This window comes from Muntiacus reevesi, chromosome 1, assembly GCF_963930625.1.
Source record: "Muntiacus reevesi chromosome 1, mMunRee1.1, whole genome shotgun sequence".
Taxonomy (NCBI): domain Eukaryota; kingdom Metazoa; phylum Chordata; class Mammalia; order Artiodactyla; family Cervidae; genus Muntiacus; species Muntiacus reevesi.
Genome location: NC_089249.1, coordinates 276,804,861 through 276,829,215, shown reverse-complemented (window position 1 = coordinate 276,829,215; position 24,355 = coordinate 276,804,861). Strand labels below are relative to the sequence as shown.

The 24,355-nt window shown below is 35.7% G+C and overlaps 1 protein-coding gene across 1 annotated transcript in view; it reads left to right on the top strand.

Moving 5' to 3' along the window:
• LOC136158654 (solute carrier organic anion transporter family member 6A1-like) overlaps positions 1 to 24,355 on the top strand; it is a 99,764-nt gene that overhangs the window by 44,426 nt on the left and 30,983 nt on the right. Inside the window, 2 exon segments of the mRNA XM_065920467.1 lie at positions 2,145 to 2,289; positions 9,198 to 9,393. Coding sequence (XP_065776539.1) covers positions 2,145 to 2,289; positions 9,198 to 9,393 — 341 coding nt within the window.

The following is a 24,355-nucleotide window of genomic DNA, read 5'->3' as shown; positions in this document are numbered from 1 at the left end:
GATGAGGGTAAGAGGCTTGTGCAAGCTTCTGATGGGAGGGACTGGCTGTGGGGAAAAGTGGGTGTTACTCTGGTGTGCAAGATCATGCTCCTCCCTGGGTCCTCTGCAGAAGGAAGTGGTAACCCACTCCAGTATCCTTGCCTGGAAAATTCCATGGAGAGAGGGGCCTGGCAGGGAAGTCACTGAGTGACTGAGCATGCAAGGGCATGAATAAGTGAAACAAAGAATGTTTATTCTAGTACACAATAAGACCCGATATAAAGCCATAGTGGTTAAAAAAAGAAAAGGTAGTATTTCCTCAGTACAAATAAACAGACCAGTGGAACAGAAAACCCAGCTACAGATTAGTGTATATAAGAACTTGTCATATGATAGAGGAGGCACTCCAAAGATAATTGTTCAGTAGGTATGAAGACTAACTCGGTTCTTTGTGTGGTAAAGTGAAGTTGGCTGTCTACTTCATATTATGCAAAAAGATGATTTCTAGGTTAATAGAATGTGACTATAAAAGTGACAAAGTCAAGGTTTAAAATGAAAGAAACACCTTGCAATATAAGGATATGAAAAGAATAGACAAGATTTGTAATAGTGTCAAATATGAACTTATTTATGGATTAGATTACATTAAGACATTAATAATTAAGATTTCTTAAATACATTACATTAAGATTTCTGTTCAATAAAGGAAGCTGTAGACAGTGTTAAAAGGTGGGTGACAGATATCTAAATCCAACACAAGATTAGTATTTAGAATAAATGTGAGTTCTTGTAAAATCTGCAGAAGAATTTCAGGAAGCATACAAATAGCCAGGTCGTACTCCCAAGTGAATACTAAATAGATAAGAAATTGTATGAAGAAATGCTCAGTTATATTTGAAGTTAGAGAATTATAAAATGTAGCACTGTAATAATATACATTCATCAGCATGGCAAGATTTTGAAAGCCAACTAATATTAAAGTGTTTGTGATTATGTGGGGTGTGCCAGTTATCTGTTGCTATGTGACAAACCACCCCCAAACTTAGTGGCTTAAAATAATAGAGCATCTGTTTTGATCAATTGTAATGAAGTAAGTCTGGGTGATGAAGTCATCTGAAGGCTTGTTCCAGATATTAGCTTTTGATTCTGGCTGTTTGCTGGAATGCCCACACATGACCTCCCCTCTGGCCTGGGCTTTCTCAGAAGATGGTAATCAAGTTCCACAGCCAGACTCCTGAGAGAGAGAGCTCCCAGCAGGAGTCATACTGTCATTTGATGACCCGGCCTCAGAAGTTTGCAGCATTACTTGCTCTGTGAGGCAGTCAGGCCTTTTGAAGTTTAACGCCTCTTTCTTGGAGAATGGCGAAGTTCTGGAAAGGGATATGAAATCAGAAATATTGCTCTGGTGAATTTTAAAAAGTATCAGTTGCTACATGAAGAAAATGAAATTCTCTTATATTACAGTGGGAGTATAAATTGACAATTTTGGAGAAAAATTTGGAGAAATAATGGCATGAGGTATACCAAATCCTGGAGCCCTAGCAATCCCTTTCTAGGATATATACTTCCAAAGACACTCTATCCTATTTCCTTAAGGGTTGCACAGGGATGTTTAACGTCACCTTGTTTGTGCCAATAGGGAGCTCAAGTCGGCTTAAGCATTTAACCCTATGGGAGTGGTATGACACTATGTAATGTGTTAAATATAACTCAGAAGATGAATTTGATAAATACGCAGAAAATGATAGTTTTCAGAAATAGTGGTTAGGGATAGAGAAAGAAACTTTAATTTTATTTAAAAATACACAAGTATAAAACATCATTGAACATTCTCAAAGACATATACATATCTAAGAAATATAGAAATCAGTTTGAAAATTAATATTCTAGTTCTAGCAGTTCTAGCACACTGCCAGAGTCACAAATAAAAATATAGGTGGTATAGAGAGCAAATAGCAAATAAAAATAGTTCAAACACTGCATGTCTTTTATGGTATATTGGTGAATTTTAAATTTCTGTTTCAATTTTTATATACATATAGTATTGTCAATTATTGACAAAGGTAAACTTTTTGTGGATCGGTCACTAATATACAGGTGGGTATATCTATTTTTCTTTACCTAATAAAATAAAATAATTCATATGTAACTTATTTCTATTTCAGATTCTGATCAAGAATCCAACATTTGTGTGCCTATCTCTGTCCAGAGCTTCAGAATCTTTAGTTATGATAGGAGCATCTGAATTTTTGCCTATATATATAGAAAATCAGTTTATATTAACACCCAGTGAGGCAACTACACTTGCAGGTAGACATTTCCACTCATTGTACTCATCGTGAAATTTTTATGTAAATTTTTCTTGTATGTATTTATGAAATATGTCAGCTAAGTGGGAAGTAGAACGAACAGTAGCATTTGCTTAAATTTTAAATATATGAATACTGCTTGTTCAAAATTTTAAAATATGAGCATTTTTCCATCATTGCATCACTAGTTTTTAATACATAGAAATTTTGTAGGACTTCTGCATTTCTCTTTTATCACATTTCTTTTCCTCCCTCTCCAGAGGTAACTTACACCTCTTTTAAAGTTGGAGTTTTTCCTTCTCACACATTTATACATTGTTACCTCTTACGTACCTGTCTACATACAGTCTATTTCTAAAATCTATATATCATTTTGTATGTACTCTTCTGTTACTTTTATCTGGAATTATGTTTATCAGATTCATATTGATCTCTATTTAGGGAATTTTAACATTGCTATGGGATTCTATTTTGTGCATACTGTTTCTTTTTCTGTATCATATACATCAACATGAAGTTGCCTCCAACTATTTCACTTTTCCAAACAATGAAGTGACAAATAGACTCGTATACATGTTCCTTGTGCACGTTTGTAAAAGTTGATCTATGTTTAGACATCAAAGAGGCGTTGCTATTAAGTACGTCAGTTTTATTAGATATTGAGAATTGGTTCTCCAAAAGAGGTTGCAAGTGGAATTAAATGTTTTAAGGTTCTGGCATTAATGGGAAGATGGTGAATGTGATCATTTATTTTATGCTGTAAAAAATCAGGAATATATACTGTAACTTGCAGGTAACCAGTTAAGAGAATAGTAAAGGGTACATTATCTTGAAATATTTTATTAACAATTTAAAAAAATAAGAAAGGGGAAAAAGAAGGAACATAAAACATGTGGGCCAAATAAAAGCAAATGTTAATATGTGCAAAAGCTCTGACTTTCAGTGCATTGGTGAGTAGATTTTGTGGTAAGGGGCACACCACTGTTGGATTGCACATAGTCCAAAAGCCAGACATGACACAGTTTCAGGGGCCATGTGACAGATTTTCCCACAGGTATACCATTTTGTTTGACAATGATTAATATAATTAGCAGAGATAGGGATTAAATCATTCAGTGGTTTTTTTTTTCATACAGTATTTAATTAAAGGAGACTCCAAAGAACAGGATAAGGCCACCTGCAGTATTGGCCTCAATCATGCTAGCAAAGTTTGGACGCAGCCAGCTGACCAAATTTCTTGGTCCTCAGGATCTACCTTATCAAGATAACTTTCTCCTTAAGTTTCTGTATTGACTTTTTCACTTAGCCCGAGGTATTCATCCAGGCATAGCAGAATGGGTTAGTAATTGCATACATTCTCCCCAGGCCTGCAAGGATGAGGTTTCGGGCAATTCAGTCGTCCATGACAGTGCTGCCCAGTGACTGAGGCTGACCAGAGTGCTTTCCAGGGGTGAGGTGGCATTGATTATTTCAACTAAAATTAGGGACAGGTTTTCTTGTACCACATTTTCTAGTCGGATTACTTGTAGAGTAGTGGAGACACCTGCCTTCAGGGTATATACAGATAGTGTATCAGTAGTCCCTCTGAAAATCTTCCCAGAGTAAAGAAAGTAACTTCATTTGAAAGAAATTTCCACAGTATTCTGAGGGCTATGTGGTCTAGTGGTGGTGTTTCTTTAAACATCTATGGCTCTTTTATGATCACCTCCATGGCTTGAACAGACCAGTTCCAGCTGACAAGCAAGGCTTGTCAAATGGTTAGTGGTGAGTCTGTTTTGGTTCATCTCCAAACGAGAGTATCAGTCCACAAACCCAAGTTTTCTGTGAGTCAGGACTTTGGTTATGCCAAGAGACCAGTAATAAGCTAAGTGTTGGTGTTAGTCACTCGGTCGTGTTTGACTCCCTGCGACGCCGTGGACTGCAGCCCACCAGGCTCCTCTCTCCACCGAATTCTCTAGGCAAGAATACTGCAGTGGGTTTCCATTTTCTTCCCCAGAATAAGCTAAGAGCTGCTTTTACATGTAGCTGTTTCAGGGAGTCCGTGACTCCTATACAAGCAACAATGCTTCTGAATGGGGGCTTCCTCTCTTTTTCTAGAGGCTCCAGCACACAAAACCATCAGTCACAGAGCCTCGCAGCTGAAATCGGTGTATTAGGTTTGTGGTAAGGTGGCTCAGAGGTTAAAGCGTCTGCCTGCAGTGCAGGAGACCCCGGTTCGATCCCTGGGTCAGGAAGATCCTCTGGAGAAGGAACTGGCAACCCACTCCAGTGCTCTTGCCTGGAGAATCCCATGGAGAGAGGAGCCTGGTGGGCTACAGTCCACAGGGTCGCAAAGAGTCGGACACGGCTGAGCGGCTTCACTTTCACTTTCAGCTCAAAGTACGGAGCATACCACAGCTTGCTGGTTAGCATTCAGGGCAGGTCTGTGGATCAGCTAATACAAAAGACCAAAGAGAAACTCTAAGTGAGTTGTCTTCTGTGTTCAATACTCAAAAATCCAAAATCCAATGCTAGGCTGGCCTTTGGTTGGGGGAAAGGGAGACAGTTTTCCTTAACTTCCAGAGTGATAGAGCACTGTGATTCTGTCTGCAGAGTGCCCCAAAACTTGATGAGCGGTCTCTAGATTTTGTTAGGTTTGATCAGTCTTCCTTGCTGATGATGGTATAATAACACCAAAGTCAGAGCCATTGAGTCAGGCCTCTGACCCTACAACCAACTGAATATCTTCTATCATTGAAAGTTTTGGGTATCGTAGGTAGTGGTCATCAAAATACATCTCCCCCTTGTAGTAAATGGAAGAGGAATTTAGATACTCCTGAGGGAGTACTGTGGAGAAGGCAATGACACCCCACTCCAGTACTCTTGCCTGGAAAATCCCATGGATGGAGGAACCTGGTAGGCTGCAGTCCATGGGGTCGCCAAGAATCAGACACGACTGAGCGACTTCACTTTCACTTTTCCCTTCCATGCATTGGAGAAGGAAATGGCAACCCACTCCAGTGTTCTTGCCTGGAGAATCCCAGGGATGGGGGAGCCTGGTGGGCTGCTGTCTATGGGGTCGCACAGAGTCGGAGACGACTGATGTGGCTTAGCAGCGGCAGCAGCAGAGGGAGTACTGCAAATGTATGTTTGCAGCCTTGTAGCATGAATGAAAATCAGTCTTCTTTCGGTGCTAGTGGGATGCAAAGAAGACTTTGGCAATGTCCAAGTCAGTGTATCCACTGCCCTCAGTCAGTGACATCACCATGTATGGGACAGTCAGGGCTGTAGGGACAATGGAATTCAGCTGGTGGCTAATCTACTGTAAACCTCAAGCCCCTGGTAAATTTTTCCTGTGGGACAAGAGGTCTGTTGCATTGAGACACTGCTTCATTTAAGTCCCTAATCGAAGTTGGGACTTTCCTTTCTCCTCCTGGGATTCTGTGTTGTTACTGTTGGACCATACATGAGGGAAAGGATAGCAATTTATGTGTTCCACTGTCACTCTTAGAATTTAGAAGCATATGCAGAAACAAGTGTGCAAAATACAGTTACCGATTCTATACTTTGAAATTGGAATCACAGCATTAATATAATGAAGCCACAACAAAAGTGCTCTAAAAGTGCTCTTTTCTCACTTATCCAAGCATGTTCACTATAGAAATATCTGTGAAAATGTAGAACAAAAAGCAGTCAGCACATCTACTTGTAGGATATACAGCATCAGAGAGTAGTAGAGAACTGTTGCCCAGTAAATAAAGTAGCAATTTTTTAAATACAAAAATTTAAATTTAAGTATTTTTTAAATTTAAAATTATTTGAATACAGTTATTGTTTAAATCTTATTTAAATAAAGACAAATTTAAATAAAGACAAATCTTGACCTTTATGTAACTACATAGATAGATAACAATCTAGGTAGATTGCAGGTCTCGGTGTTTATGGTAAAACAATAAAGCTTTTTAGAAAGACATAGGAAAATATCTTCATGCCTTAGAGAAGACAAAGATTTATTAAACAAGACAAAAATTTACATAAATGAGGGAAAAAGTGTGGTATTACATTAAAATTAAGAACTTATTTTCACCAAATGTCAGCTTGATGAGAGAAAATGCATATAAAACAATCTTTTCAATAGAAATATTCTACAAAGTATTTGGGTTCAGAATATATTAAATCTGACAATAATAAAAAGGTAGATAATCCAATAAGAATGGACAAAAGATTTTAACAGGCATTATATAAAAGATGGTACCAATTGGCCAATATTCATGTGAAAATGTGCTCACCTTCAGTAGTTTATTAGGGAAATACATATTAAAATCACAAGGCAATACTAGTAGCCGTTCACCAGAATTGCTGAAATGTAAGAGAAAGATATGTTGGCATGGATGTGGAGCAATTGCCATTTTATCCCCTCCTGGTGAGAGTGTAAATTGGTTTATCATTTTATAAATCTGTTTGGCAGTGTCATAAAAATCTGAACCTATACATATCCTCTGACCCAAGAATTCAACTCCTAGTTATATACACAAGTTCCTTTCTTAAGAATATATTAAACAGAAATGCAAATGTTTACTAAAAGAACATATACATGAATTTTTAAAGTAGCGACACAATTTGTTAACAACACAGTGAATAAGTAAGTTGTGCTGTATGCACATACTAGAATACTATTCAGCAGTGATAAGGCATGAACTATTATTATATACAAAAGCATGGGTGAATTTTTCAAATATCATGTCCTATAAAAGAAACTATAATGTATGCATCCTTTACGATTCACATTTTATAAAATCTTTTAAGTGCACAAAAAATGCCTGTGGTCTTCTAGTAAATGTTTGATTAATTTTTTTGACCTGGGTGTGCTTACAGAGTTAAGTCCACTTTGGAAAGTCATCAAATGTAAAATTTCAATTTGTGTATTTTTCTGTACATCAATATAATATTTACATAAAAAGTTTCTTGGAAGTTCTGTGCTTTGCAATTCAATTTTCAACCATTTTGTGTCTTTTTAGGGTAGTCCTAAAGGACCCAGTTCTTTAATTGTTGAACTTCCAGTGTTCAGTATTTTCTTACTGCCTAGGGCAATGAGCCTGGCAGCCAATACTTTCTCAGTTGGGTTGTGTTTTCAGTTTTATGCTCACAGATGTACTTGGTTTTCTCAACTCTATGGTTGGGTTCAAAATGAATAAACCTCGGGTCCTCTAGCATTGTGGTTAGGGATAGGAATTGGGGATCAAACATTTCACGTAGACTGCCATCCAAACCTCTTGTTTTCTTAAGTCTACCTCACTCTTGCTTTCAGTCATATTAATACCTACCCTTAATTTCTGAGATTATGAGTTACAATGTGGTTTACTTCTTCTTGACTTCTTTACCTATAGCTTTATTGCTCACTCTCTGATTCACTTCAAGTTCCCACAAATTTCTTAATAAGTATTGCCTCTACACTATTTGTACTTTTTGCTTTTCTAATAAATGAATTTGTCTGTAAACTCTACCTTTAAACAAATACTCATATAATGTTTGCTGCATGGCTGTACTCTGTCCTGAGCACTTAAGTGTTAACTCATTTAGTTCTCCTAACAAGTTATGATGGAGGTATCATTTTTATAGATTTTATTTGATAGCACCTCAATACATTTAGATGTAATTTGTGTTATTGTTTGGTTCTAAGCATTCTAAATTCTCATCAGCATATTTTTACTTAAGCCATGCTTTGCTGAAAAGAGAGTTTTTTTATTTGTAGACATAGGCTTTTATTTCTCTTTTTAAATAACTCCTGTGCAAATCAGTTAATATTTTACATATCTTTAATAGTGTTGTAAAGTAAATCTTCTTCTCTGAGAGAGCTGATTTAAAACACTTTGTTTATAGGTTTTTAATTTTCTTGAAATCTAGGCAGTGTTTATATAATTTATTTAATGAGATGTCATTAGGTATAAACATGTTCATGATCTACATTTCACGGTACATATCTTTTACTATTTATTTTCAAACTTTCCATTCTAAAAAATATCAAATTTCATCATCTGTCTTTCTAATAGTTGTTTTATTCATGCATCATTATTGTGAATTCTGACATTTAATTTTTCATTTTTTAATTGTATATTTTGTGTTTTTGCACTTCTCTTTTGCTTCTTACCCCTCCCCCCGCTATTCTGTCTTCTCTCAATGGATTTGTGTTTTAGTCATTTTATCCCCACCAGTTGTTTTAGGAAAGTTTAGCTGCTCACTTGCAGTTCACTAACTCCGCTCCTCAGGATCGTATGCATGTATGTGTGTTTGGTCTAGGTTATTAATTTTATCTTTTTATTTTTTTAAATTTTATCTTTTTAAAAAATAAACTATAATTATAATTCTTTGGCAAGTACCAGACTCTCTGGCAGCTTTTGCAGTTTTCATTTTAGTCCTGATGTTATAAAGTTTTCTTACCTTATTACTTTATATGATTTAATATTTTTTATTTTTATGTTTTCTCCATAATTACAGTACACGTTTATTCCCAGGACTAATATCACTTCAATTATTTAAATTTACCATAGTTGGCTACAGACTTTCAGATGTTGTTTCTCTGGCATTGATTTTATTGCATTGCTCACAACTGCTGTAAAACATTTTGTGGGACCTCTTATTCTGGGTCCTTTAGGCCTGTAGCATCAGCCCCATGCACAAATTTGTATTTCTCTTAAGGTTAAGGTTTGTTATTTGTTGTGTCTTTAAGTTTTCTCTTGGCTTCTTAGTTAAATTTGTATTTGCTACTTGCTTATAGCAGAGAAGATTGCATCGATGTGTGAATTTTCTGTACTGTCTTTAGCTGACTATTTTGTTGTTGTTGTTGGAGGACAATTGCTGTAGAATATTGTGTTGGTGTCTGCCATACATCTACTGTTTTTAACTGTGCTTTCTCTTCCTCCTTTCTTTTAGGACTTGTTTTACTTCCAGGAGGTGCACTTGGCCAGATTCTGGGAGGTATCATTATTTCCAAGTTACACATATCATCTAAAGGCCTTATGAAATTTGTAATAATTACATCTGCTATATCCCTTGTACTGCTTGCATTTGTAGTTTTTGTATACTGTGATCCAATACCATTTGCTGGGATCACTGAAGATTATGGTGGGTAAGTATAATTTTGTATTTTTATATACAAACCAATCACATATTTCTTAGTCAATAGTTATTTACCCAGTAACCCTAATTGGTTCATAACATTCTTGGCATTATTGAACGTGTAAAAGAAACATAAAGCATAGTTTCACCTTTCATTGTACAGGCAGAAATATCATAATGATGGCTTGTGGTGTAACTGCTTGTGCATTGATATAAAGAAAAAAGATGTTGAAATGAATCAGAACCCAGAAGTAGAAACCTGTGTTAAAGTGAGTAGCAACTAGGAGACCATACTAACTATATGAAGCCAGGCTTACCTTTGTCTGAATTGTTATGTCAGGCTTCTTGTCAAGGAATGGAACTGAAGCCATCTGAAAGTATGCATGAGTAAGGGTTCCTTTTAGTTAAACCTGCAAAAATTCAAAGAACTGGGCACAGATTATTTTAATGTTACCTAATGTTAAGGAAGAGAAACAGAACTGGAATTAGAGACTGCAAGACTAAGCAAGTGAAATAAGTAAAGAAAATTAGACTTAGATTCAACTACATGGCAGACCAGTGCTTCCACTGAGGATACCTAGAGAAGCTGAATTAATGTAAACGATTTGTTTAAAGATATCAGACTGTCGCTTAGGCAAGTAGCAGCTAAAGCACCAAAATCCTTGGGAAAGCCACACCTTGTAAGGAGAAGCAACCCTCTGCAATTACTGTTTTCCCTGAGTACATTTACTATTTCTGGACATTGGCAAGAAACTGGGAATTCTGGCAAAGGGTCTTGGTGAAAAGCATCTATTAGGTTGGTGTAACAGTAATTACAGTTTGGACCCTAAATTTCAGATCATCATAACTAGACTCAAGTATGTCTTTATTAATCAAAACAGGAACCATTAGTCAACACATTTTTGCCAACAAGGAATAAGCCTGTTTATCCCTGTAACATAAAAATCCATGCTTTGGGACTTGACAAACTATTGGAAAGCATTTCCTGAGTCCTGCTGGTTGTGGAAGCATGCAAAAAGTTGTCGAGATGCTTAAAGAAATAGTAGTCGGTTGGCAAGAGGACAAGTAAATATGGCAGATGAGGCAAAACTTCATAGCCCAGTTCATTCAGATTTGAAGCACTGGTTGTGCAAAGTACTGCCAGGCATTGTCATGGAGAAGAACTGGGTCCTTTCTGCTGACCAGTACCATCTGCAGGCGGTGCAGTTTTCAGTGCATCTCATCGATTTGCTGAACATACTTCTCAGGTGTAACAGTTTCGCTGAGATTCAGAAAGCTGTAGTGGATCAGACCAGCAGCAGACTACCAGACAGTGACCATGATCTTTTTTTTTGGTGCAAGTTTGGCTTTGGGAAGTGTTTTGGAGCTTTATCTCAGTCCAGCCACTGAGCTGGTCATCGCTGGTTGTCATATAAAATGCACTTTCCATTGCACATCAAATCCGATTGAGAAATGGTTTGTTGTTACATGAAGTAAGAGAAGATGACACTTCAGAATGACAATATTTTTGATATGCTGTCTGCTCGTGAGCACCCATTTATTGAGCTTATCTACCTTTCCAGTTTGCTTCAAATGCCAAACGACCATAGACTAATCGACGTTGGGTTCTTAGGCAACTTCTTATGTAGTTGGTCATTGTCAGCTTCCAATGGCCGGCCACTGCACTCCTCATCTTTAAGGCTCTTGCCTCATTTGCAAAACTTCCTTTACCACCACTGCACTGTACATTCATTATCAGCTCCTCGGTCACATGCATTGTTGATGTGGTGAGTTGTCTCTGCTGCTTTATGACCCATTTTGAACTTGAATAACAAAATTCCTTGAATTTATTTTTTGTCTAACATTATTTCCACAGTCTAAAGTACATATAAAATAAATAGCAAGTAGTAGTTCATTAGCAAAAATGTAAAACAAGAGATGCATATTAAAATGACGTATAATATAACCACATGCAGTTAAGAATGTATTCCAGTATCAAAGGGCGAAGTTCAACAATGCTAAACCACAATTATTTTTGCACCAACCTAGTAGTAAGATGACCAAAATCTGACACAAATTTTTGACAGAACTTGGAGCCTAAAGAGATAAAAATTATGCCATGGAGCGGAACATGACATTAGGAAGAAGAGATGGAAACAAATAAGATAACACTCTTTTGTAGTTTCACTCAGCACATTTACCAGACAGTGAAGCTAAGAGGCTAAAATAAAGTAAAAATAATATAAAAAGCAAAGAAAATTTTCACTGGTCTTGTGATACTCTATAGATAAGAGTTCAATTTTAGGATGTGCTGTTGGGAAGGAGCAATGGTAACCACCCTGTTCTTAACTGATACCTCTGTAAGGTTAAGATCTAAGAGTGAGGGCCTCCCTATAGGACTGTAACCAGCCAGGAGTTAATTCTTCTCTAATTGGATTAATTCGGTCAGCCAGCACTGTAGCAGCAGAAAGACCTGACATTCTGAAGGAAAGATAGTATCATACAAAGTGTTGATCTGTAAAGTGTTGTAGACAAGGGTCTTGCATTAAAGAAAATACCAGACAGGCACAAAGCCATGAGACAAAACAGATTGTAGAATAGACCCATAGGGGATCCAGATATTGACATTATCAAGTGAGAATGTTAAAATAGAAATTATAGGTACAGTGAGACAATGACTGTGAGTTTCTCATCAGAAGCCACAGGTTCAAAAGATAGTAGAACAATGTCTTAAGAGTCCTGACAGTAAAGAACTTTAAACACATAATTTATTATCCAGTGAAAATATTCTTCAAGAAAGAAGATGAAAGATAGTCTCATGTTAAGGATAATTAATAACATTTGTTATTGGCTTTAAAAGAAATGAGATTTTGGAATTATCAGACTGAGAACATAAAGTAACTATGATTAATATTCTAAGGGTTCTAATGGAAAAAGTGGACAACATGAAAGAAAATCTAGATAATCCAAGCAGAGAGATGGAAACTCTAAGAAAAATATCAAAAGTATTTTCTAGAAAGCCAAAACAGCTCTAAAATAAAATAAAGAATTCCTTTCATTGATTCATCAGTAAACTGGACAGAACTGAAGAAAGTATTAACGACTTTGAAGACACATCAATGGAAACTTTTCAAACTGAAAAGCAAAGAGACAAAAGAATGAAAAAAATTGAAATGGAATATCCAAGAACAATGAAGCAATTACAAAGATGTAATGCAAGTATAATGGAAATGCCAGAAAGAGGAGACAAAAGAACCAAAGAAATAGGTGAAGTAATAATGGCTGAGAATTTTCCATAGTTAATGACAGACGCCAAACCATACATTTGGGAAGCTCAGGGACACCAAAATTGATTAATATTCCAAAAAATCTACAGGTAGGCATATCATATTCAACCTGCAGAATCAAAAACAATCTTGAAAAAAAGCCAGAGGAAATAAAACTTTACTTATAACCGTGTAAGCAAGAATGGAGTGAAATATGTAAAGGATTGAAAAAAAGTGAACCTTGAATGGTATATGCAATGAAACTATCTTTTAAAAGTGAAGGAGAAATATTCTCAGATACTCTTAAACAAAATATAAGGGAATTGTCACCAGTAAACCTGCTTTGTAAGAAATGTTTAAAGAATTTCTTCAGAAAAAATGATATGATTTATTAGATGTATTAATGCTGCTGCTGCTGCTGCTAAGTCACATCAGTCGTGTCCGACTCTGTGCGACCCTGTAGACGGCAGCCCACCAGGCTCCCATCCCTGGGATTCTCCAGGCAAGAATACTGGAGTGGGTTGCCATTAATAGATCCATATAAAATGAAGAGCACTAGAGGGGAATAAATGATGGTAGACTATGTTTTTATTTTTATTATTTTAATTGTTATGATAGGTAATTCTTCAAAATAATCATGGCATTAGGGTATTCAGTGATTATAATTTATGTATAGTGAAATAAATGGCAGTAGTCTTATAAAAGAGGAGGGAGTAATTGGGAATACATTTTTATAAAGTACTTGTAATACCAATGATGTGTTATAATGTTATTTGAAAGTAAACTTAAATAACTTGTAAATGTATATTGGGAATTCTAGGAAAAACCATTAAAACATTAAAAAAAAAAAACAAGTATAAATGCTATGCTAACAGATGAGAGAAAATGAAATCTCAGACCCAAAACCAGAGAAAGCAAAAAAACAAGAAAGCCAACAAGAACAAATTTTTGTTGTATAATTCTTCACAATAGTCTCTTATGACCTTTACATTTGTCATGCATCAGCTGTAATGTCTCTACTTTCATTTATAATTACATCTATTTAACTCCTTTTTTTCTCTTGCAAGTCTAGCTAAAAGTTATTCTATTTTACATATCTTTTTAAAAAAACTAAGTTTTATTAATCTTTTGGTCTTTTTCATTTATTTCTGTTCTGGTATTTATTTTCTTTATTGTACTAGTTTTGGACTTATTAATTCATTCTTTTTCTAGTTTCTTGAACTATAAAGTTAGATTGTTCATTTGAGATCTTTTTTTTTCTTCTAAGGTTTTATTGATATGAATTTCTTAGAATTGCTTTTTTTTTTACTGAAAACTAGTTGATTTGCAATATTATGTTAGTTTCATGTGTACAAAATAGTGATTCAGTATTTTTATAGATTATAATCCTTTTAAGGTTATTATAAAATAATAGCTTATTTCCCCATGCTGTACAATATATCCTTATTGCTTTTTTATGCATGGTAGTTTGTATCTCTCAATGTTATACCCTATCTGGCCCCTCCCTCCTTCCTTATCCTTGCTGATAACCAGTAGTTTTGTTCTCTGTATCTTTGAGTCTCTCTGTTTTGTTATGTACATTTATTCATTTTAGTTTTTCACTTCAGTTCAGTCGCTCAGTCATGTCCGACTCTTTGAGACCCCATGAACCGCAGCACGCCAGGCCTCCCTGTCCATCATCAACTCCTGGAGTTCACCCAAACTCATGTCCATCGAGTCAGTGATACCATCCAACCATCTCATCCTCTGTCATCCCCTTCTTATCCTGTCCTCAATCTTTCCCAGAATCAGGGTCTTTTCAAGTGAGTCAGCTTTCCGCATCAGGTGGCCAAAGTACTGGAGTTTCAGCTTCAATATTAGTCCTTCCAATGAACACCCAGGACTGATCTCCTTTAGGATGGACTGGTTGGATCTCCTTGCAGTCCAAGGGACTCTCGAGTCTTCTCCAACACCACAGTTCAAAAGCATCATTTCTTCTGCACTCAGCTTTCTTTATTTTTTAGAGTTCACATATAAGTGATAACATAGATTTACCTATTCTCTGTTTGACTTATTTCATGAAGCATAATACCTTCTAGGTCCATCCATGTTGTTGCAAATGGCAGAACTTCATTCTTTTTATAACTGAGTAGTAATATTCATTGTATATAAATACCACATCTTCTTTATCCATTCATCTGTTGATGGACACTTAGGTTGGTTCCATACTTGGCAACTGTAAATAATGCTATCAACATTTATTGGGGTGTATGTATTAGTATCTTTTTGAATTAGTGTTTTCATTTTCTTTGGATGTATACCTAGAATGTAATTGCTGGATCTTAATGGTAGTTTTGCTTTTAGTTTTTTAAAGAACCTTCATACTTTTGCTGTGTCCCATTGGTTTTGGTATGCTTTCAATTTTATTTCAGGGTATTTTAAAATTTCTCTTTTGATTTATTCTATGACCAATTGGTTGTTTAGTGGTATGTTGCTTAATCTTCACATATTTGTGAATTTTCCAGTCCTCTTCTTGTAAATGATTTCTAGTTTCATACTATTGTGGTTGGAAAAGATGCTTGATATAATCTCAATCTTCTTAAATTTATGAAGACTTGTGGCATAACATATGGAGAATTTTTATGTGCATTTGAGAAAAATATGTATTCTGCTACTGTTGTATGGAATGTCCTATAAATGTCTGGTGAGTGTTGTCTCAAACCTGTGGTTTAATTTCAGTGTTTCCTTATTGATTTTCTGTCTGAATTGTTTTATCCATTGCTGAAAGTGGAACCTCAAAGTCGTCTAGTATTCTTGTATTGCCATCTATTCCTTCCTTTAGGTCTATTAATATTTGCTTTATGTGTTTAGGTGTTCCTGTGTTGGCTGCATAAATATTTGCAAGTGTTATATTTCCTTGTTGGATTGATCCCTTTTTATTGTAAAATGACCTTTTTGTCTCTTCTTGCAGTCTTTGTCTTAAAGTCTTTTTTGTCTGATATAAGTATAGCTATCCCAGTTTTGTTTTGGTTTCCATTTGTATGTAATATAATTTTCCATCACTTCACTTTCAGTCTGTGTGTGTCCTTATATCTGGTGAGTCTCTTGTATGTAGCATATATATGGATGGGGCTTGTTTTTTTAATCCACTCAGATACTCCATGTCTTTTAATTGGGGAATTAGTCTATTTACATTTAAAGTGTTTGTTGATAGGTATGTACTTACTACAATTTTGTTAATTGTTTTCTGGATGTTTTGTAGTTCCTGTGTTTCTTCTTATTTCTTGCTCTTCCTTTGTAATTTGGTGATTTTATTTAGTGCTTAAACTTTTCTCTCTTTATTTTGTGCATTTTATATAGGTTTTTGTTTTGTGGTTACCATGAAGCTTATAGAAAGCATATTTATAACAGTCTTTTTAAGCTGATAACAACTTAACCTTGAATGCATAATAAAACTCTACATTTTTACTTTCCCCCTGCATTTTATGTATGCTTTTGATGTCAAAATTTGTACCTTTTACCTTATATATCTATAAACAAATAATTGTAGTTATATTTTAATGACTATAATAACTAGATGAACCTTATCTATAACAGTGGTGGTTTAGTCACTAAGTGACTATCTGACTCTTGCGATACCCCATGGACTGTAGCCTGCCAGGCTCCTCTGTCCATGGGATTTTCCAGGCAAGAATACTGGAGTGGATTGCCATTTTCTTCTCCGGGGGATCTTCCCAACCCAGGAACCAAACCCAGGTCTCCTGCATTGCAGGCAGATTCTTTAACGACTGAGCTGTGAGGGAAGCCCACGGCTCTATAACAGTAACCTTATCTATAATACTACTGACTAAATAGCCTTATGGCTTAACCAGTCCTTAGTTCTTGGTCATTCATCAAATCTCTGTGATTGCCCAGGTATCCTTCTCCATCTGTAGTCACCCCAGTAGTTGAGGATGGCCGAGATGTGTTAGTGGCCCAAGGGAGAGGGTGGCAGCTGGCACCGATGCAGGCAGATGGGAAACTGGATCCTAAGGCAGTGGAGGAGAAAATATGTAGTTAGGTCTCTTTAGAGAGAAACTGGGAGATAGGCTTTTTCTGCCTGCTCCCCCTATGCTAAGCTGAGTTTATCGCTGCAGGAGGGGTGTTCTTATTTATGCCTATTAATAACTGCTTTTTTGTTTACAGTCCTGTGGGATTGTGAATACAAGGCCCATTGGCTATCACAGCCAAGTGATCCTGGGACCTGTTCCTTCCCTGGGCAGCAGTCAGAAAAGCTGGGATGGCAGATATGTGTACTTGCTCCTTCCAGGGAGCCTGGCCATTTGTAGTGGGCTAGAAGTCAAGGTGGTGTCTGATGTCTTGCCCAGTCTCTAGGAAGGTCACAGTCGGCTCCCAGATACCTGAGAATGTACAACAGACAGCACGAGTCTTGTGAAGCCTAAATGTTTGCTGTCTGGCTCCTTATAGGATGTTTTCATTGATCCCTAATCTAAACCTGCCTATTCAAAGGCAGCGATTGTCAGATTGTTTAAAAAAGTAAACCTAAGCTAAACTCAGTCTACATGAAATCTACAATAAATACTGACATATATATTGAAAGTCAAAAGATGAAAAAAATCATAACATACAAACACTAAACAAAAGAAATCTAAAATAAATATATTAATATCAGGCTTCAGAATCAAGAAAATCAGGGGGATAAAGAAACATCACAAAATTATAAAATGGTCAATTTACAAAGAGCAAACAATTCTACTTAAGTGTGCAGCTAACAACAGATACTCAAGATCTAAGAGGAAAAAGCTAGTAAAACTGAAAGAAAAAAGATAAATCCAAAAATATACTTGAAAAGTTTATTACAACTCTCTCAAGGGAGATAAAAAAGTACTAATAGCACAGTCAGTCAGCTTAAACTAATTTATATTTATGGAACACTCCAGTCAACAGCAGCAGAATACCTATTCTTTTTGAATACAAATGGACTATATACCAAAATAGGCCATATTTTGGGTTATAAAACAGACCTTTAAAATATAAAAGAACTGAAACTATACAGAGCACTGTACCACAGCAGAATCAAACTATCATCAAACAACAATAATGAGACAATCTCTAAACACTTGGAAACTACATAACACACTTCTAAAGAACCCACAGATCAAAGAAGTCTGAAGAGAAATTAATAGAAAATACATTTACCTGAATGAAAATGAAAATATCACATATTGCAATTGTGGGACCAAACTAAAACAGTATTGAGAGGGAAATTTATAGTACTAAATGCATATAACAGAAAATAGGAAATATCTCAATAATCTAAGCTCCCACCCAAGGACTTAAGAGCAAAATACACTCAAAAGAAGCAGAAGGAAGCAAATAATAATACACGTAGAAATCAATCAAACACACAAAAAACCTTATTCTTTTAAAGATCAATAAAATTGAAACATCACTAGAAAGATTAACAAAGAAAAGAGCAGAAAACATACAATTTACCATTATGAGGAATAAAATAGGCAATAACTATCTGCATAGATATTTAAAGAATAATAAGGGCCCACCAAAAGTAACTCCACACGTATAAATTTGACAGGTAATATGGACTAATTCTTGAAAACAGAAAAAGAACTCACCCAAAGTGAAATAGATAATGTGAATAGTTATAGAAGAAGCTATTAAACAAACTGAATCCACCGTTTACAAAGTACCCCTAAAACATATTCTGACCCAGATGATTTCACTGAAGAATTCTACCAGATATTTAAAGAATTAACAGTGATTCTACACAGTATCTTCTAGAAAGTATAAATGGAAGGAATACTTCCTAACTTGATTGATGAGGCTGGTATTGTTCTGATAGCATAGCCAAAGACAGTAAAAAAAAAAATGTATCACACAGAACAATATTTCTCATAAACTTAGATGAAATAGCATCAACAAAAACTTATGCAACAATATATATTACAAATTTATACAAAAACTATACCTTCTTGTTGCCTAATATTCATCATCTCTCCTGTTTGGGGCTCATTCAGTGTACATGTCAGTCAGGGCCTTGCCTCATGTATCCCTTGTCCAGTGGGTCTTCCCAACCCAGGAATCAAACCGGGGTCTCCTGCATTGCAGGCAGATTCTTTACCAACTGAGCTATCACGGAAGCCCCCTAAATCAAACAAAAGGAGATACATACTAGTCTTCTCATCAGCAGGTGTATGAGTTAGACTCATCTGATTGGACTGCTCCCTCAAGATTTTGATTTTTGAGAAAGTAAGAAAAAAGCCCATGGTCAGTCAGAGATTACCTGCAGCAGCCAGTGTAAAACTGAATACTGCAGTGCATCAGATCCCGGGGGTGGAGGCCCGGGGGACATCTCGGACATCTCGCTAAGAAGATTAGTCCTATAATGTACTTTTGCTAGCCTTTTTTGGGTTCTTGATGTTTTTTAGAATCTACTTTTGGAGGCTTCTTATTTATTTCTATGAGCTCTTTGACAGTCTCTCAATAAATTCGTGCACTTTACCCAGAATTAGTTCATGCTGCCTATATTGGTTCAAATACATAGTTTATAAATAAAAAATGATAGTCTTAAAAATGATTTTTAAATATAGCTACTTTTTCAAATTAATATTAATGTAAATTAAGATCCTTTGATTTCCTTATAAATTTATATTTAGAAATTGTTCTGGATTTCCACTTTCAGCCAAGATGGAATAACACATTTCCCCTACTACAAAAGCCAACCAAAAATTTGACAAAAATTGAGACAGTGGTTTACATGACAGAGGAATCGGTCAGTGAAAGACAGTGACACATGAGAGGCAGGAAACATTTAAGGTGAGCCTTATAATTCCTCCAGCTTACTGCCTTAAGAGAGAGTTGAGGTCATGGTACAGGAAGGGGGAACCATACAGATTCCGTCAAACTCCCTGAGTTGAAGCAATTAAGCTGGGAGCCCAGAAAAAAACCAGTGCAGCTAGAGTTCAGAGGACCATATACCAGAAGACACAGCGTATCTACAGAGGATGAAGCATGAAGCAGAGTGCTGACTAGCATACCATGTGAGTAAGGTAGCTGGGTTCAAGACTACAAAGGAAAAAACAATTAAAGCAAGCAGAGCCCATCACACACACACTGCTGGGCTTAGTACCTGTCCTGACCGGTTAGACTGGGAAACCTCCAGGATCACAGAGCATACAGTATACAGAAGGATCTTGCCTCAGTAACGGGTAATAATTAGCTCTAAACTGAGCACTACTTTGGCTCTAACAAATCTTGGAAGCAAGATCTCAAAAAGGCAAAGCACTTACCTATAAATTAGCTGCATTCCAGCACAAAGCTTATTTATACAAGTACAGAAATATCTAGTTTCCAAGATGGTGACATTTACAAGATCTAATAATCCTTGAAAAATTAAAAGAAATTCAAATCAGCAGAAAAATACAATCCATAATGATGACCAAAATTACAGACCCATAACTGATGTATATGTTAAGATTATCAGAGAATATTAACACAGTTATACCAGTAATCCATATGATAAAAATTCAAGTAGAAGACAATTTAAAAATCCAAATAAAGGTTCTAACCACTGCAATAATGTAAGAAAAAAAATAAACAAAAAGCATCAGAAGCAAAACTCTGTTGTCGATACCATTGCCTATGTAGAAAATGCAAAAAAACACTATAATAAAATGAGCTTAGCAAGTTTGTAAGATACAAATCAACCTACAAGAGTCTATGTCATTTATGTATGCTACCTACAACTGTAGAAATCAGTATTAAAAATAGTGTTATTAACTCCCATAGGCTATCAATTGACTTTCCAACAGAAACTCTGTAGGCCATAAGGGAGTGGCTTGATGTAGTTAAAGTGATGAAAGGGAAAAAACCTAATACTATACCAAACAGGGCTTTTATTCAGATGTGGCGGAGAGATAAAAAGTTAGATAAGCAAAAGTTAAAAGAGTTCAGCACCACCAATCTAGCTTTATAAGAAATATTAAAAGGACTTCTGTAACTGAAAAAGAAAAGGCCATTACTAGAAACATGAAAATTACAAAAAAAACTCATTGGCGACAGCAATATGAAGGGAAGATAGTAAATCAACTACATGTAAAGTTGGTAGAAAGCCTAAAAGGCAAAACTAATAAAATTATATCTGCAATAAATAGTTAAGGGATACACAAAAAGATGTAAACTAGGTAAAAAACAGGAAACATGGGTGGAGCAAAAAGGCAGGGTTATTAAAATGTGTTTGAACTTGAGATAAATAACAAAATAATGATGCGTGTGTCTCTGTGTATGTGTACCTACCTTAGGGTAACTGCAAATCAAAAATCTGTTAGTTACACAGACACACACACAAGAAAGGAATCCAAACATAACACTAGAAATAGTCATCAAATCACAAGGGACCAGAGCAAAAGAAGAGAAAGGAACAAAAAAGACCCACAGAAACAAACCCCCCAAAGTGAACAAAATGACAGTAAGTATATACCTATTAATAATTTCTCTAAACGCAAAAGTTCTAAATACTCCAATGAAAATATATAGAGTGACGGGGAAGGATTCAAAACAGGATATAAAAACTATTAGAGCTCATCAGTGAATTCGATAATGTTGCAGGATATAAATTTAATACACAGAAATCGGTTGCATTTCTGTACACTAACGTCATACCATGAGAAGTTTAGAAAACAGTCTCCAGCTTCCCAGGTGGTCCAGTAGTTAAGAATCCACCTTGCAATACAGGGCACAGTGGTGTGATCCCTGGTCTGGGAAAATCCCACATGCTGTGAGGCAATTAAGCTGTGACCACAACTACTGAGCCTGTGTGCTGAGGGTCCACATGCCACAACTGCTGAAGCCTGTGTGCCTCAGAGGCCGTGCTCTGCAACCAGAGAAGCCACTGAAATGAGAAGCCGGCACATTGCCGTGAAGAGTAACCCACACTCACTGCAACTAGAGAAAGCCTGCACACAGCAATGAAGACCCAGCACAGCCAAAAAGAATTACATTTTTAAAAATTAAAAAGAAAAGAAAAAAAAAAATACCATTTAAAATGCATTACAAGAGGAGAATACCTAGAAGTAAATCTAAGAAGGTAAAGGACTTGTACTCAGAAGACTATAATGGACAACGATGCATGAAATAGAAGATGACACTCACAAATGGAAAGATAGACCATGTTGATGGGTGGAATAATTGATATTGTTAAAATGACCATACTACCCAAGGAAAACTTCAGATTCAGTGCAAGTCCTAAAAATATCAATGGCATTTTTCAGAGAACTAGAAAAACTAATGCTAAAATGTGTAAGGAAACAAAAGACCCTAAGCAGCCAAAATAATCTCATGAAAGAAGAAATGATGCTCCCCTGATTTCAAACTATACTACAGAGCTGCAGTCATCAAAACGTATAGCAGAGGCAAAACACAGACACATAGATCGGTGGAAATAAAACCAATCTTATATGGACAGTTAAGCTACAACAGTGAAGATATATACAATGGGGAAAAGACAGCTTCTTCAACAAATGGCATTGGGAAAACTGGACAGCTACATGCAAAAGAACCAAACCGGTCTAATCTCTCAGACCATAAACAAAAATAAATTCAAGATGGATTAAAGACTTAAATGTTAGACCTGAGATCACGAAAGTACTGGAAGAAAACGGGCGGTACACTCTTTGACTTCAGTCTTAGTGATAGGTCTGGATGTCTCCTCAGGCAAAGAAAACAAATGAAACATAAACAAATGGGACTACATCAAACTAAAAATCTTTTGTTCAGTGAAAGAAAGCGTCAAAGCATAAAGGCTGCCTACTGAATGGGAGAAGATATTTGCAAAGGATGTATCTAACAAGGGATTTATATCCAAAATGTACAAAGCATACATACAAGTTTATTTTCTGCTCCTCAGTATTTGGCTGCAGAGAAGAAAAGCACTAACTAGAAAAGATATATGCACCTCTGTAATTATTATAGCATTATTCACAATAGCCAAAGGCATAGAAACAACCCGAGTGCCCATGAATAGAGGCATGTATAAAAAAGATGTAATACACATGCAGTGGAGTATTAGTCATAAATAATAATGAAATCGTGCCATTTGTAACAACAAAGATGGAAATAGAGGGTCTTTAAATATAAGTTAAATATGTCAAAGACAAATACTGTGTGATTTTACTTATGTGTGGAATCTATTTAAAAAACGAATGAACAAACATCACATACCAGAAACAAAGTTGTATAGATGCAGAGAACAAACAAGTGCTTGCCAGAAGGAAGGGAGTTGAGGGGAGGAATTAAAGAGGTGAGGGAGTTTAGGAGGTACAAACTTTTAGTTGCAAAATAAGTGAGCTGTGGATCGTGCAGTATGGGCATTATAGTCAATAACTGTGTAATATCTTTGTGTGGTGATGTATTAAAACTAGACTTAGTGTGGTGATGGTAAGTTTGAAATGTATAGAAAACCACATCACCATGCTGTGTAACAGGAACTAACAGTGTTGTAGACCAATTATACTTCAAAAACCAACCAACCAATCAACTAACTCACTCTTAGAAAAATAGATCAGATTTGTGGGTTACTAAGGCAGGGGTTTAAGGGAGCAGAAACTGAATGAAGGCAGTGGAAATGTACAAACTACCAGTTATATATAAGTACTAGGGATGTACTGAATACTAGACAAATGTAATTAATACTGCTACATATTATAGATGAAAGTTGTTAAGAGTAAATTCTAAGAGTTCTCATTACAAGGAAATTTTTTTTCTTTTTAATTTTATATTGATGATGTATGCTCACTAAACTTATTGTGGTAATCATTTCATGACATATGTAAGTCTAATAATTATGCTGTACATCTTACACTTATAAAGTGTAAATTATCTTTCAATAAAACTAGAAAAGCTTAAAAAATAATGTTAATACTATTAAGCAAGAAAAAATTCTGTAGAAGAAAAGATCAATATTCAAAAATCTTTGACATTTTATATACTACCTACAAACAACTTAAAATTGATATTAAACAACAATACCATTAGCAATAGTATCAAGAAAAAGAAAATTTTAAAGATAAATACAATAGAAGATGTAAAAATTCTATATAATAATTACAGTAAAACTTGCTGAGAGAAATTAAAGACCTAAATTTTAAAATGAAGAGATATCCATCCAATGTTGGTGGATTAAAAGACTCAATATCTTTAAGATGTTAATCTTCAGATGTTAGTACAAAATTAATGTGTGTATTTGATGTAATCACAACCAAAATCCTAGTGAGCTTCCTTCTTTACATATTGGAAAAATGACATTTAAATTCGTATAGTTATGCAAAGGACCTAGAAAAACCACAAACAATCTAAAGAACAAAGATGGAGGGCTAACACTATTTGATTTCAAGACTTATTATAAAGCCACAATAATCATGAAAGTGGTATTGGTGTAATATAGACAGATAAGCCGGTGGAGAATAAAGTCCAAAAGTACACAAATACATATATGGATAATTGATTTATGACAGAGTGAATGTGCAGTTTATGGAACACTTAGATATCTATATTTAAACAACTGAACTTTGATCCATATATTATACAATAAAGAAAGAAAGTGAAGTTGCTCAGTCGTGTCCAACTCTTTGCAACCCCATGGACTGTAGCCCACTAGGCTCCTCCGTCCATGGGATTATCCAGGCAAGAGTACTGGAGTGGGTTGCCATTTCCTTCTCCAGGGGATCTTCCCGA